General features: G+C 42.6%; 1 protein-coding gene and 1 long non-coding RNA gene across 3 annotated transcripts in view; one reads left to right on the forward strand and one right to left on the reverse strand.

Annotated features, from left to right (window-relative positions):
• Positions 1-2,002: 2,002 nt before the first annotated feature.
• Positions 2,003-12,685, reverse strand: part of ERBB3 (erb-b2 receptor tyrosine kinase 3) — a 111,279-nt gene continuing 100,596 nt past the window's right edge. For both annotated transcript variants that reach the window (XM_083355432.1, XM_083355433.1), the window contains exons 23-28: positions 12,354-12,500; positions 11,952-12,049; positions 10,968-11,117; positions 9,318-9,389; positions 7,957-8,224; positions 2,003-7,192 (exon numbers count right to left, since the gene is read on the reverse strand). In XM_083355432.1, the coding sequence (XP_083211558.1) occupies positions 6,651-7,192; positions 7,957-8,224; positions 9,318-9,389; positions 10,968-11,117; positions 11,952-12,049; positions 12,354-12,500 (1,277 nt within the window). In that variant the 3' untranslated portion in view covers positions 2,003-6,650. The remainder of the gene's footprint in view (positions 7,193-7,956; positions 8,225-9,317; positions 9,390-10,967; positions 11,118-11,951; positions 12,050-12,353; positions 12,501-12,685) is intronic.
• Positions 7,086-9,510, forward strand: LOC310636019. Its single transcript, XR_014491588.1, has 3 exons — positions 7,086-7,307; positions 7,934-8,050; positions 9,249-9,510. It is a non-coding gene; the product is annotated as an uncharacterized lncRNA (long non-coding RNA).

Raw genomic sequence — 12,685 nt, forward strand, 5'->3', positions numbered from 1 at the left:
TCAAATCTCTGCATCAGGTCGGAGAGTGTAGTGTTTGTTGCGTTGTTGAGCATAGGGTGGTAACGAAGGACCAGTCTAAATATATTAACATTTAGTAAAATTCCAAATTTATAAATTAAATATAAATTTATAAATTTAAACTCCATCTAGCAGGATTCACGTGATCACATCTCAAGATTTTATTTACAAATTTATCTAAATTTATATTACACTAAAATATTAATGAATGAACCTTTATTGTCAAAGTACACCCATGTATACGATTGGCTGAGCCTCCCTTCGTGCCCCCACCCCCAACTTAGTGACACAAACCCTCTCTTATTACACCATGTAATATAAATGTATATAATATAAATTCTTAATTAGTGTAATATAAATTATACAATACAAATTTTTAAATAAATAACATCTTAAGATGTTATCTTGCTAAAAAGTACAGTACTTTTTCAGCAGAAAACATGAGAAAACAAAAAAATATTCTGTGATGAATATGAGCTCTTAGCTGAGTAAGCAGCTTTGAGGCTGATGAGAAATTAAGGGAAAAGGGGTGAAGAATGGTGCCGTTGGCAAGACAGACTACCCTAACAGAATGCCACAGATAGACAGCCTTATGCCTTACATGTATTGTGAACTGTAGTTTTCACAATCCTTTTCTATTGACATGCTGACTGGGGTTGTTGGGAGTGGGTCAGAAACATCAGGAAGGCCCCAGGAGGCTTTTTCCTGAGTTGATAATAGTCAGACCACAATAGTACCGCTTGAGAGCTGTGAAATTCTCATGTCATGAGATGGGAACAAAGGTTGTATATCATACCACCTTTAAGTCAAACCTTTAGCCACTCCCCATGTCAAAGTTTTTTTTAAACAGTGCAGATTAAAGTTGAACAGGGCAGGGTAATGTCAATAACAAAAAAATGACTACCCCCTTTCCCTTAGTGCCCTAAACATATGCTTATTTGGCTTAAATATTAATCTGGGGCTGATGATACCTTTTGAGCATGGTAGCTTGGCAGGTAGGCTGCTGGGTACAGAGAAACAAATGTAAAATTGGAGCAGCCCCATGGCCTCTGTTGCACTGAGAGTACCTGTTGAATGACCAAGTGCATATATACAGGAAGTTGTTTCCACCTACGCCCCAAAATGAGGGAGACTTGGACAAAACAGGTAAGTGTAGTCTATATACCAACACAACAATTGCACATTCCCATGCATAAGTGCTTTTTCACCGCTTTGGGCTGAAGCATCCTCTGGCACAGATATGGGGAAGGCTGGGATAAGCAGCCTCAATCTCCTTCTCCAGGAATTCTTAGATCTTATTGGCTTAGCTGCTGGGGTCACTTGTACTAAAGGCAATCAAGATACTATTGGGAAAGGATGCGAAACTTTTCCAGGGCTTTGAATAGGAAGCAGCTTGAGCAAAAATAACTCCTTGGGTTGTTATCCTCGGTTGGGTTCACAAACAGTATTAAGTCATGTAGTTTGTCTAGGTTTGACTTAACAGATTAAATGACACTAACCACTGCAGTATGTAAACTATGGTGTATGGCATGAGTAAACTTAGATTTTGTGGCTTAAACCACTAATCACAGCCAAGGCAAATCATGTTGTCCTGTAATGCACAGATCTAGCCTTCTCTTTTTAAGGCTCTTCTGTTGGCAGAAAATCAATGATGCTTTTTTTTCTCAAATGCAAATTGCAGTGATGAGGAAAGCTCTCTTTCATTACTTAGTGGAAAAATCAAGTCTTTATTCTGCAGCAACTGGAGGACGGAGAGCAATTCCATCATGCCTATCAAGCATCAAATGTCCTCACCCAACTTCTCCCACACAGATAACACAAGAGGAAGTATACAGAACCCTTGAAATACATTATCATGTGGTGTGTTAAATAAAATTACCTCTGCCATCCCCTAGTAATTTTCATCAACAGACACAGATATAAACATTGTGCTTTATTGATATTTGTATTACACACACACACACACACACACACACGTACACACAAACTTCTGTAAGGTCTTCAGCAATAGGAAGTACCTCTGTCTAGAGAAACTCAACCATCCCTTCTTTGAAAATGGTTAAATGTGTAGTCCTTGCCCTGCAAGAAATAGACCTCTAGGTCTGAGGATATATGTAAAAATTCATATCCAACTCCAAGTGAAATCACAATAACTGGGGGCTCCAAATCTTGGAAATCTTGTCACCTTGTTAGATTCAGCTTTTCAAATCAGCACTGCTTTGATAAGGAAGCAGAAAGTTGTGATGTCTTTTTAAACATAACTCCATATGTAACCCGTGCCTGTTGCTATTCTTGCAATTTGCTTACATCTTGGCACAGGAAAGGGCTCCCATCATCATAGCCAGTGACAATAGAGACAGTGCATATTTGTTTGTTTGTCTACTTGCTTGCTTGCTTCAAAACACCACTATTATTCCCTGTTATACTGAAGCTGGAACATTTGTACTAAGCGATTTAAAGTATGTCAACATTTGGATTCCTTCCAATTTGTTTTTTAAAGAAAAAGATAAAAATCTTCATTTCATCAGTTACAAAACAAGGCAAAGATAAACAAAGCAATCCAACATGAATTTTATGACAAACAACATACAGAATAGGGAAACATTAAAAGTGGCACTTTTATCCTATAAAAACAATGAACAAAAAGTACCGGTTCTAAAACAATTCAATGAGTCGCTTTCATGTTTTTATTTTTGCCATAGCCTGAAACAATTGACATCTACTTGTTGTACCTCGATGAAAGCCTCATCTCTGATGTTGGTTGTTGTTCATATGGCACCAAGGCATAAATGAAGAGAGAAGAAACGGGATCTGAAGTAAAGGTAGGGATTAGCATACCTTCACTTCAAAATCCCAGCAACAGGGATCCCTTTATTTTAACTCTAATTTATCACTTTCCTTTCTCCTTAAATTGAGAGTGGCTCAAATTTCTTTCCTACAAATAAACCATTAAAACCAAATAAATGTGCCAAATTAGGGCTGTAGGGTTGCACAAAATACAGCATTTCAATAAATGTGATTAATTCCTAGTAAATGCTGTAAGTGAAGGGAAAACTAACAATTGGGGAGGATTTTTTGCTCTCACCCACAATATGTATAAATTATCGAGGGTAAATCTCTCATAGATTTGCTAGATTTGAAAGTGGTCTACATAGCTCTTCATTCTATTAAGAATTTGATCTGTAGCAATGTGATGGTGATAGTAATTTGGGATCAACCTTCATGCTGTATAATTATATTATTTGCCTAATTTTGGGTTAATATGAGTGAACCCAGTCAATCAGGGATTGTTAAATAAAGCATAGAATAGCACTGACCCTAGCCACTATTTATCTTTATGCTATGAAAGCTTTAGCTAATGTTTCTTCATAATGATCTCTATTGGTAAGTATAAGTAATGTACACCAAATGATTTGGGGTTTTTTGCCAGGGATATTCTGGCACAAAAAAAATTGGATTGCAGCCTTTGGAGACAGTCTGCAAATCCAAGCAGTAATGTATCCATTTATCTAATACACAGAGTCACTTTAGTCTAGTGGTTGAGGCACCAGGCTATAAACCAGGAAACTGAGTTCTTCCGTGGTCCCATCTCAGACATGAAAGCTGGCTGGGTGACTTTGGGCCACTCATACTCTGTCAGCCCAAATTCTCGGGCTTGGGGACAGCTCAGTTCCCATCACAACCAATGGATCAACAACCAGTTTGTCTGAAAAAGCAGACTTTGCACTTGTGGGAAGACTATGGGGAAAAATGAATTACGCTAAATTTTAGCACACCTATGTCTACCAGAATATGCCTTGATTTATCTGGAGTATTTTATGCACTCTTTGCATAAAAGCTGTCACAAAGTGACCATCAAAGCAGAGTTGACTATTACTTCTTTACACTTGCAGGTATCCAGGCCCAAATAGTCCAAAATCAGAACTTGTTAAAATTGCTTTTCTAATTTCAGTTTTGTTCTATGGGAATTTTTCCTTCAAAATTCACTGCATCTGATTTTTTTTCTTGAGGGAAAGTGGACTAATTTGTCTAATGAAAATTTTAAAATATTTCTAATGAGCACCCTGGTCTAGAGGGATATGATCTTCTGGAAGAATAGAAAGCAGCTTTGGAAAAAGAGCTGGAAGAAATGACTCAAAAATCAAGGCAAGATTTTTATTTATTTTTTTGCAGTTATATGCAGCTCTGGTGGATTTTGATTTTAGAATATAGCAAATCTATGTTTCTTTACTCAGAAGTAAATTCTACTATATTCATCTGGGGGTACTCCCATTATTTTATGAATGTTTATGACATGCACAATTTAATCAAATTAAAATGTTGGTTTTTACCCAGATATGTTCTACTATGGAGGGCAGAAGGAATGGGAAAAGCTGTGTATATTTCCCATTTCCTCAAATATTTTGTTTCACTGAATTTCTCTCAGTCCAATTACGAAGCAAGATATTTTATGTAGTTTACTCACTAGAGGGCAGCGTACTAGCGTCCATAGCATCCTTCTCTTCTTGCGTGGCTCTCTAGCACTTCTAACTGGTAGGAGCTACCGGAATAGATGAATTGGGCGGTTTATAGCCCTTCAGGTATGACTATGCCTTAAGGAATTCTGATCTGGGCAGGAACAGGACAGATTTGTTCAATCAGCATTTTGTGTTTCTCAAAAGCAGCAGTAGCAAAATATCACTAATGGCCAGATTCCTTCAGAATCCCTTGAAACTCAAGGTCAGTTTAAATCCAACTGAGTTCAACAATCAATTCAAGAATGCACACCTCAAAATACGCCATCATGGTTGTACTTGGCTCTCATGGGTGAAGAACTGAAATTCCTTTTCTGTCACACTTTTTTTTTCTTCACTCAATGTGATTCAGAGGGAAAAAAATAGCTCGGCTGGCAACCATCAAAGCAGACTGATTGCATGCACACATATATAGGTTTTCTGAAATATCCACTGACATTTTAGTCAGATATTGGCAATTCGAAGGAGTACCCAGGGACCAGCAGGATAGGCTCTTAAAACAACCTGGATAATTGTTCTGACCATAACAGAGCTGCGTGGTAAATTCTACACTTGGCCAGTTACAGAAGAGAGGAACATCCTGTTCAAAACTGTGGAGAAGCCATCAAAAAGAGCAAACCCCGGCCTCGTCTCTCACAAATTGAGATGGATTTCTGCTTTTTCTAAATGCCTATTTATTTGGTGGAATCTGAAACACCTGGGTTATGTCAAGGTTGTGTATTCTGTAACAAGCCCTCAGGCTAGGGAGGAGAGATGGTGAGAAAAGGGGGGATTGTTCCCAAGTCATGCTCTTGTATAAATGAGCTTGACTCAAAAGAATCCTAATAATGCCATAAAATTCAGTGTGCCTTTATGCCCTTTCAAACAAAAGTACAGTAGTTACTTCAGGAATAAGGAGACCTCCCTCCGGTTATCAATTTTTTTGTAGCAAGGATTAAGTTGCTGCTGGTCTCTTTTCTTGGTCCCTAATCTGACAAAAAGCCCCATATTCCATTCTAGCAAAGGAGGAAATATAAAGCTTATTGCTTTTCAAAAAAAAAGTCTCTGCCTCTGGCATCTTCTGCATAGGACCATAGAAGGATTCCTGCCCCACCCCCTTCCTTATAACCGTTGGCACTCTCTTCCTATTGCTTGTGGTATGGAGGTTATTTGGAAATTATTTGCTGGATCTTCCACAGTCAAGGAAGAAAAATACTAAGTTGCTTGTAATCCTGAATATCTAAATTCCCAAAGTGGAAATTGGCCTCCTGCATGTTCAGACTTTGTTCATATCCACTCTTCTCACTCCGATATGGGGATTCCTAACAGCAAAACAGAAATATCACGACATAGGCAGAACCCAGAGTGCCAAATGTCTTATTGAGAGGTAAGAGCAAAACCTAGTCATCTCGTAGCCCATCCACGGGCATATTGGCTTCTTCATTGAGGTTGCTTGTCACAAGTTCTCAGAAAAAGTACCATCATCCTTCATATCTACCCTGAGGATTAATCATTTCCTCTACTGTTACACATATTACTAGAGGAATATATTACAAGTATCGGCATCCTTTTTCTCAAGAAGTTTGTCCCTTCAGCCTTATGGCCAACTGTAAGGCTCAGCACATGCTTGGTTCACAATTAAGGCCCCTCTGCTCGTAATGGACAGAAGGTTGTCGAAGAGCGCAGCACTCCCCTAGACACCATAGAAGGCTGGCTGTATCAGAGCTGCTTCCAGTGTCGTTCATCTGTGGGCAGAGCACTTTGGTTTGGAGCAACTGTTAGCAAGTCTCTTTCAAAACCCTACACTGCAAAAGTAGGCATTACTTTTGTTTGCGTACAGGAATGGATTCCAGTTTGGAATCTGTTTCCTCAACTGGTCCTATTTGCCTTGCAGGTCCAATGCCTTTGAACCGAAGAGACCCAACCGAAGACAGCTGTTGATCCACAGTGCAAGACGGGAAAACTGCAAAGCAGTTGTTCTTCAGAGACCCATCATATGTTGCTTATTATGGTCAACATCACAGAGGCTTTGGAGATGAATAGAAGTCTGCCTTTGCATTTCGCAATCACCATAAAGTGTGGTTGCATTAAGGGTTTTTTAGCTACCCGTGAAAAGTCAGAAAAGCTTCCAGCCCCCAGCTATGTCCTCTGAGCATCAACTTTGCTGAACATCCGGCTGTGCCAATAATCTGGATTATCAAAGGCACAATCTGAGGAGTCCAGTGTGCGCAAGGGTTTCATGAAACTATTCTTGGGACAGGGTGGACTCTGGCAGCCAGGACACTGGACTGGGGGCAACACAGTACCCATTTCCTCATATCCCTGCTCATCTGGGGAGCTCTGGGTGATGCCAGAATCCATATCTGTATAATCTCCCTGAGAACTGAGGATGCTACTCAGAGACTTGCTAAGTTTGGGCTGTTTGTTCATATACTCGTAGTCCTCTTCCTCGTCTTCATCCTCCCTGCAAGGTGTAGTCAATTGGGAGCTTGGCACACTGCCCAAAGATGCACTCAGCTCTGAGCCAAGATCCATATACTCATAGCCAAGCTCCTCCAAAGAGGCTGGCCGGGGTTGTGAGGACTGTGTAGTGCGGCGGTTCATGTACTCATACTCTTCCTCCACTTCATGTACAGGGATGGAGCCACGCATCAGGGAAGCAGTAATGCCAGCAGCACGCTCTGTACAAAACAAAAAGGACAAAGGTGTTGTCATTCTGTGGTCACTTTGGAATAAGAAACAGCCATTGCTAAGATTGAGACAAGAACCCCCCTGAAATTAGTATACATCTGTGCAGTAAGTGAATTCAGCACTGTAGTGCATTGAAGGATATGGGGTCTGCTTCTAGGAACAATGGAAGAAAAAATATATATAAGCAGACTGTCTAGTGTTGCCTTGTATGAAAGCAGGTAGGGTTACGCTTATATTGACTCATCCCTATTCTAAGGAACAAGGTAAGAAATAACAAAAAAACAACCTCAGGTGCAACCCCATAATATTGCAAAACTGAGTTGAAAGCAGAGAATGAGATCATGGAAGCTGTACCTGCAACTCCATTATAGGGCCATACCAGTTTCAAGATCTGAGATAATTTCACTGCTACGAGGAGGAGGAGGAGGAGGAGGAGGAGGAGGAGGAGGAGGAGGAGGAGGAGGAGGAGGAGGAGGAGGAAAGAGGTAGCAGCAATTTCCCTAAATCATAGCTTTTGTTTATTCTATTTCAGTGTGACTGTTTTCACTTCAGAGTAAGTAAGTCAAAGTTATTAGCTATGGCCAACAACTGGAGCAAGTCATGGTGAAAAGAGAGCAAAGATTATCCCTATAGGGCAGGTCTGATAATAACCCTGGTTTCCCCATCCCAGTATGGGTACATTAAATGTTCTTTGTAGATAAGAACATGGACTGCATCTCATTTCTCTGCAGAACCATTTCTGTGCTGCTCTTACCTCTGCCATTTCGATCTGGCATAACATAGCCGTTGGCATCCTCCTCTCCATCAGCATTGCCAATGGGCAGCATGAGACTCTCCCGCTGAGAGAGGTAAGCACTGTCTCCCCGGGACCGCAGGCTGCGGCATAAGCTTCCAGACAGGGACAGATCCTCTGTGAGGTCATAATCTGAGGTTGTGCCTCGTCCTTCAGAGGACTCCGATATAGTACGGCCCATCGACTCCTGCCTTATGCGCAAAGTCTGCCGAGAGCCCACTCCTGTACCCTGGATCCAAAAAGGGTCAGAAATCAGGTAATGATAAAGATTTATTGAGGCCTCGAAGGCTCCCATTTTCTCTGATTACTAGAACTGGCAATGGTACCCTACAAATGACTCTTTCCAAAACTCTACAGCCCGCTTTGTCACTGATGAGAATTGTGGGAGTTGAATTCCATGCATTCAGAAGATATTTAGGCTGGATAATGTGGTCCGAAAGTTTTAAATATATGGAGCCACTTAGTTATGCTCCACAGTAGGCCTACCCAATTTGGAACCACCCAAGAAGGCCTAGGGCACAGGTCTGCAACCCGCGGCTCTGGAGCCGCATGCGGCTCTTTCAGCCCTCTCCTGCGGCTCCCAGTCCTCTGACATGTGCAGTCCAAAAAAAAAGTGGGACTAAAAAAGTTCAACCAATCAAATATGCAGGGTAGGTGCATATCTTCCCTTGGCTCCACTCTTCAGTCAAACCCTGTTCTGCGCATGCGCGCATGTACGCGCATGTGCACACATTTTTTGCGGCTCCCAGTTTTTCCTTTTGTGAGGGAACCGGTTCCGAGTGGCTCTTTCACTGTTTCAGGTTGCTGATCCCTGGCCTAGGGCCTAGGCCTTTGGTTGTCAATGGTAGTCCATCAGAAGTTCAGAAGCTAAAAATCAGGAAGTTTGTCAAGGGCCTGACAGATACAAATACATGGCTAGTGACATCCAGAAGTCACAAATTATGAGGAATGGCTAGCGGGGAAATAGCCTTTATCTGGAAGGTCTCTACCTGAGCTTCTTTAATAGCAGACGCCAGACCTCCTAACGTAGCATTCTCCAACCTGGCACAGTCCAGATATTTTGGAGCACAGCTCCCATATTTCCTTATGAACATAACCCAATACCTGCACTGTCTGGAAATAATAGTGTGAGTCGCTTGGAGATACATTAGGAAAAGCTAAGACAAATTTTCTGAAGAGCATTAAGGCTTTCCCTTTCCTGCCACTCACTAACAACACCCTCCTAATTCACTGCCTCCCTCCCATCATACTAGTGGTGCTCCTATGGTGGCTTGTTGTCCTCCAGCTTTTTACCTCCAAACAAACTTAGAGGAAATCCATACCTGCCGACTTCCACTGAGGCTGCTTTGATTCATGGGGATGTATCCAGCAGAGGAGTTCAGAAGATTTGGAGGCTGGAGAAAAGAAAGAAACAGCGCTGGATATCATTTGTGGGTTTTTTTTCTTAATGTATACATAGAATGGTTTTATTCTGCTTCCAACAAAAGTTTTCAATTATAATATCATATAATGAGACAAGAATTAACATTTGTTAACCTTCATTTACAAATGTGTCTTAATCTTACACCTGTAGATTCTCCCTTGAGGAATGCAGTTGGCAGAGGCTGTAGGGCAGGGGTGTCAAACTCAATTTCATTGAGGGCCGCATCAGCATTGCAATTGCCCTCAGGGGGCCGGATGCGTGTGGCCTGTGTGGGCGTGGCCTGCTGGGTGGCGTGGCTAGAGTGCGTATGGCCTACTGGGTGGGCGTGGCCAGCTCTACATCTTTCGCATCAAGGGTGCCTATGGGGGCCTGGGCAGGAGTGGGACAGATCTGAGGGTCTCTGGCAGAAGGAGGGTCTCTGGGCCAGGACCAAGGCAGTGGGGGCCGTTCCCTCACTGTTTCCAGGATGGCTTCGCGGGCCGCATGAAACCACTTCATGGGCCGGATCCGGCCCCCGGGCCTTGTGTTTGACATGTCTGCTGTAGGGGGTGCAGAGAAAGAAGGATATACTGGGGTTGCGCTGACTGGAAGCCCACTCTCAAACCTCAGCAGCAAAGGCCCTTTAGCGGCAACCCCTCCTGCACCAGTCTCCAGGCTTCCACTCTGTTGAGGATCCAGTTTGACTCTCTCTCTTTTGCAGTTTCCAGACAGTCCCAGTTCCCCATTTAAGAACTGATAGGATCAGTTAAAACTTTTCCTGCCTATCCCTAAGTTACCTCCTGACCAGTTTGCTGTATATTAGACCATCTTACATTTGTCAGTTTTCTAAGTGGGAGAAATAAAGGTAATAGCAATAGCACTTAGACCTATACACCGCTTCATAGTGCTTTACAGCCCTCTCTAAGTGGTTTGCAGAGTCAGCATAATTGCCCCCAACAATCTGGGTCCTCATTTTACCCACCTCGGAAAGATGGAAGGCTGAGTCAATCTTGAGCCAGTCAGGATCGAACTCCTGGCAGTCAGCAGAATTAGCCTGCATTCTAACCCCTGTGCCGCCGTGGCTTTAATAAGGTAGTAATTGAAAGCAAAGCCTCTTCTAATCAGCTAGAGCAGTGGCCCTCAACCTTTTGGGTACCAGGGATTGGTTCCATAGAGAGAGGTTTCTCCATGCACCGGAGGGGGTGTGGTTTCACATGCTGCCTGCATCCTGTGAATGGGGCTTTGCTTGTTTGCATGGCCCGATTTCTGGCATGTCGCAGCCTGGTGCCGGTCCATGGACCAGGGGTTGAGGGCTCCTGAACTAGAGCAGCAGAACATTGCTTCTTTCAGTGCAACTGAAAAGCCAGTGTTCTCCTAAGTAAAACAGAACCTTTTGGCATGGTCCTCCAATTAATCACCCAACATACATACATACATACGTACACACACACACACACACACACACACACACACACACACACACAGAGCTTCAGCCCCAACTTTCTGATTCTGTTCTAAAGTAGCTGTGAGGAGCAGGGTCACAGACTACGGTAAGGGGGAACCTTCTTACCCGTGTGGAGTCCACCCATTGCCGAGAGGCAAAAAGGTTGTTAAGTTCCTCCTCCTCCAACTCCGATTCCATCTCCAGTGTCTCCATCTCATCTAACTGCTTTTCGCTGAGTGAGGGTGGCTCTACTGGAGAGAGCGTCCCACTTTCTCTCTGTGGGAAAAGCCAAGCATTGCCTTTTAACATTATTTCAAATGGCAACCTCTTAATACCTCGCCTCATCAGCTGCTGGGCACTGTCATTAAACATCATTGAGAGGAAAGTAGTGCGAGCAGAACATTTCATCTCAGGATAAGAGGCCTCTGTGTAGAACTGAAGAAAGGGAAGGAATAGGCCTCCAGTTATCCTGGGAGTCCTTTCCACACTCCCGGCAGGTCTTGGTTTCTATAACATCCAGGCGTGATGAGAGAGAAGATCCAAACTGCACATGAACTGCAACCAAAATTATTCTGGCAGACCTATTTCTCTTACTATACCAAGCTATAGGCTATGGAATCACACCTGTGTTTCCAGCAGGTTCCGTGGTGAGGCCTGGGGCCTTAAAGGCATCTCTTGCCACGCCACAGAACTCAGCTATGAGACGAGAACGTATGAAACTACCCTGTTCAATGGGGCACAGCCACTTTCTGGTAAGATAATTGCTTCAGCTGCGACATAGGGAATGTTTTATTATCCAACAACGTATTTCCATTAAGAAAAAGTTTAATTTTTTAATAAGTACTGGCATGCCACCCCCACCTCCTGCCTATGTCTCTCACACAGTATATTTCTATTTGCCTGTCCTGGAAAAGTGAAACATGACCAGGTCCTGTCTAATAAGCAGGATGTCACTACTGACCAAATAGGACTACAGAAAAAAAAAAAGCACGACCACATCTCACGGATGTAACAAACGCATTCTTAACCAAAGTGTTGAGCATTTCACACCTTTAAGGTCCCCGTTGGTTTAATTTGTAACTTCAGCTTGAAAGGGAGTCAACAACTGACCTTAATCACCAGGTAGCGAGGAGGGTCACGGGCCATTCGTGTGAACTCATTGGCTAGCTCTTTGAAGGTGGGACGAATGTTCTCATCAATCATCCAGCCTTTAAGGTTAGAAAAGGTGAAAATCTTTCAAATAAGCACCAAATACCACATCTCCTATAGTTTAGGACAGAGGTGGGGAACTATGACCCCTTTATAACTTATGGATTCAACTCCCAGAATTCCTGAGCCAGCCATGCTGGCTAAAGAATTCTGGGAGTTGAAGCCCACAGGTCATAAAAGGGTCATTGTTCCCCGCCTTTGGTTTAGGGTAACATCATAAGCCTATGGTTTTTGGATTAGTTAATGAAAAAACATTATGTCAAAAGCTGTTAGTGAGGCAGGAGCATTAAAAAATATACATACATTTTACCATCACCATGTAGACATCAATGGTGCAGATCTGGGGTTGTGAGAGGCGTTCTCCCTTTTCCAGTAGGTCAGGAACTTCTGAAAGGTGGATTCCGGCATAAGGTTCTCCTCCAAAAGTCATCATCTCCCATAATGTCACTCCTGTTAGGATGAAAAAATGTGAGAGAACAGGTCAAACTAGACGTTGCATGGCTAGCATGGTTACATATACCTGTAATACAGGTGAAAATAGAGTTCTAATTTTTTTTTAATCCAAGTTCACAACTCTCCTGAAATCTATCCATGGGAGCCCTAGGTTGCAAAGCCATTTTAAACTTTAGAACATT

Source organism: Vipera ursinii, assembly GCF_947247035.1.
Source record: "Vipera ursinii genome assembly, chromosome: 2".
Classification (NCBI taxonomy): Eukaryota; Metazoa; Chordata; class Lepidosauria; order Squamata; family Viperidae; genus Vipera; species Vipera ursinii.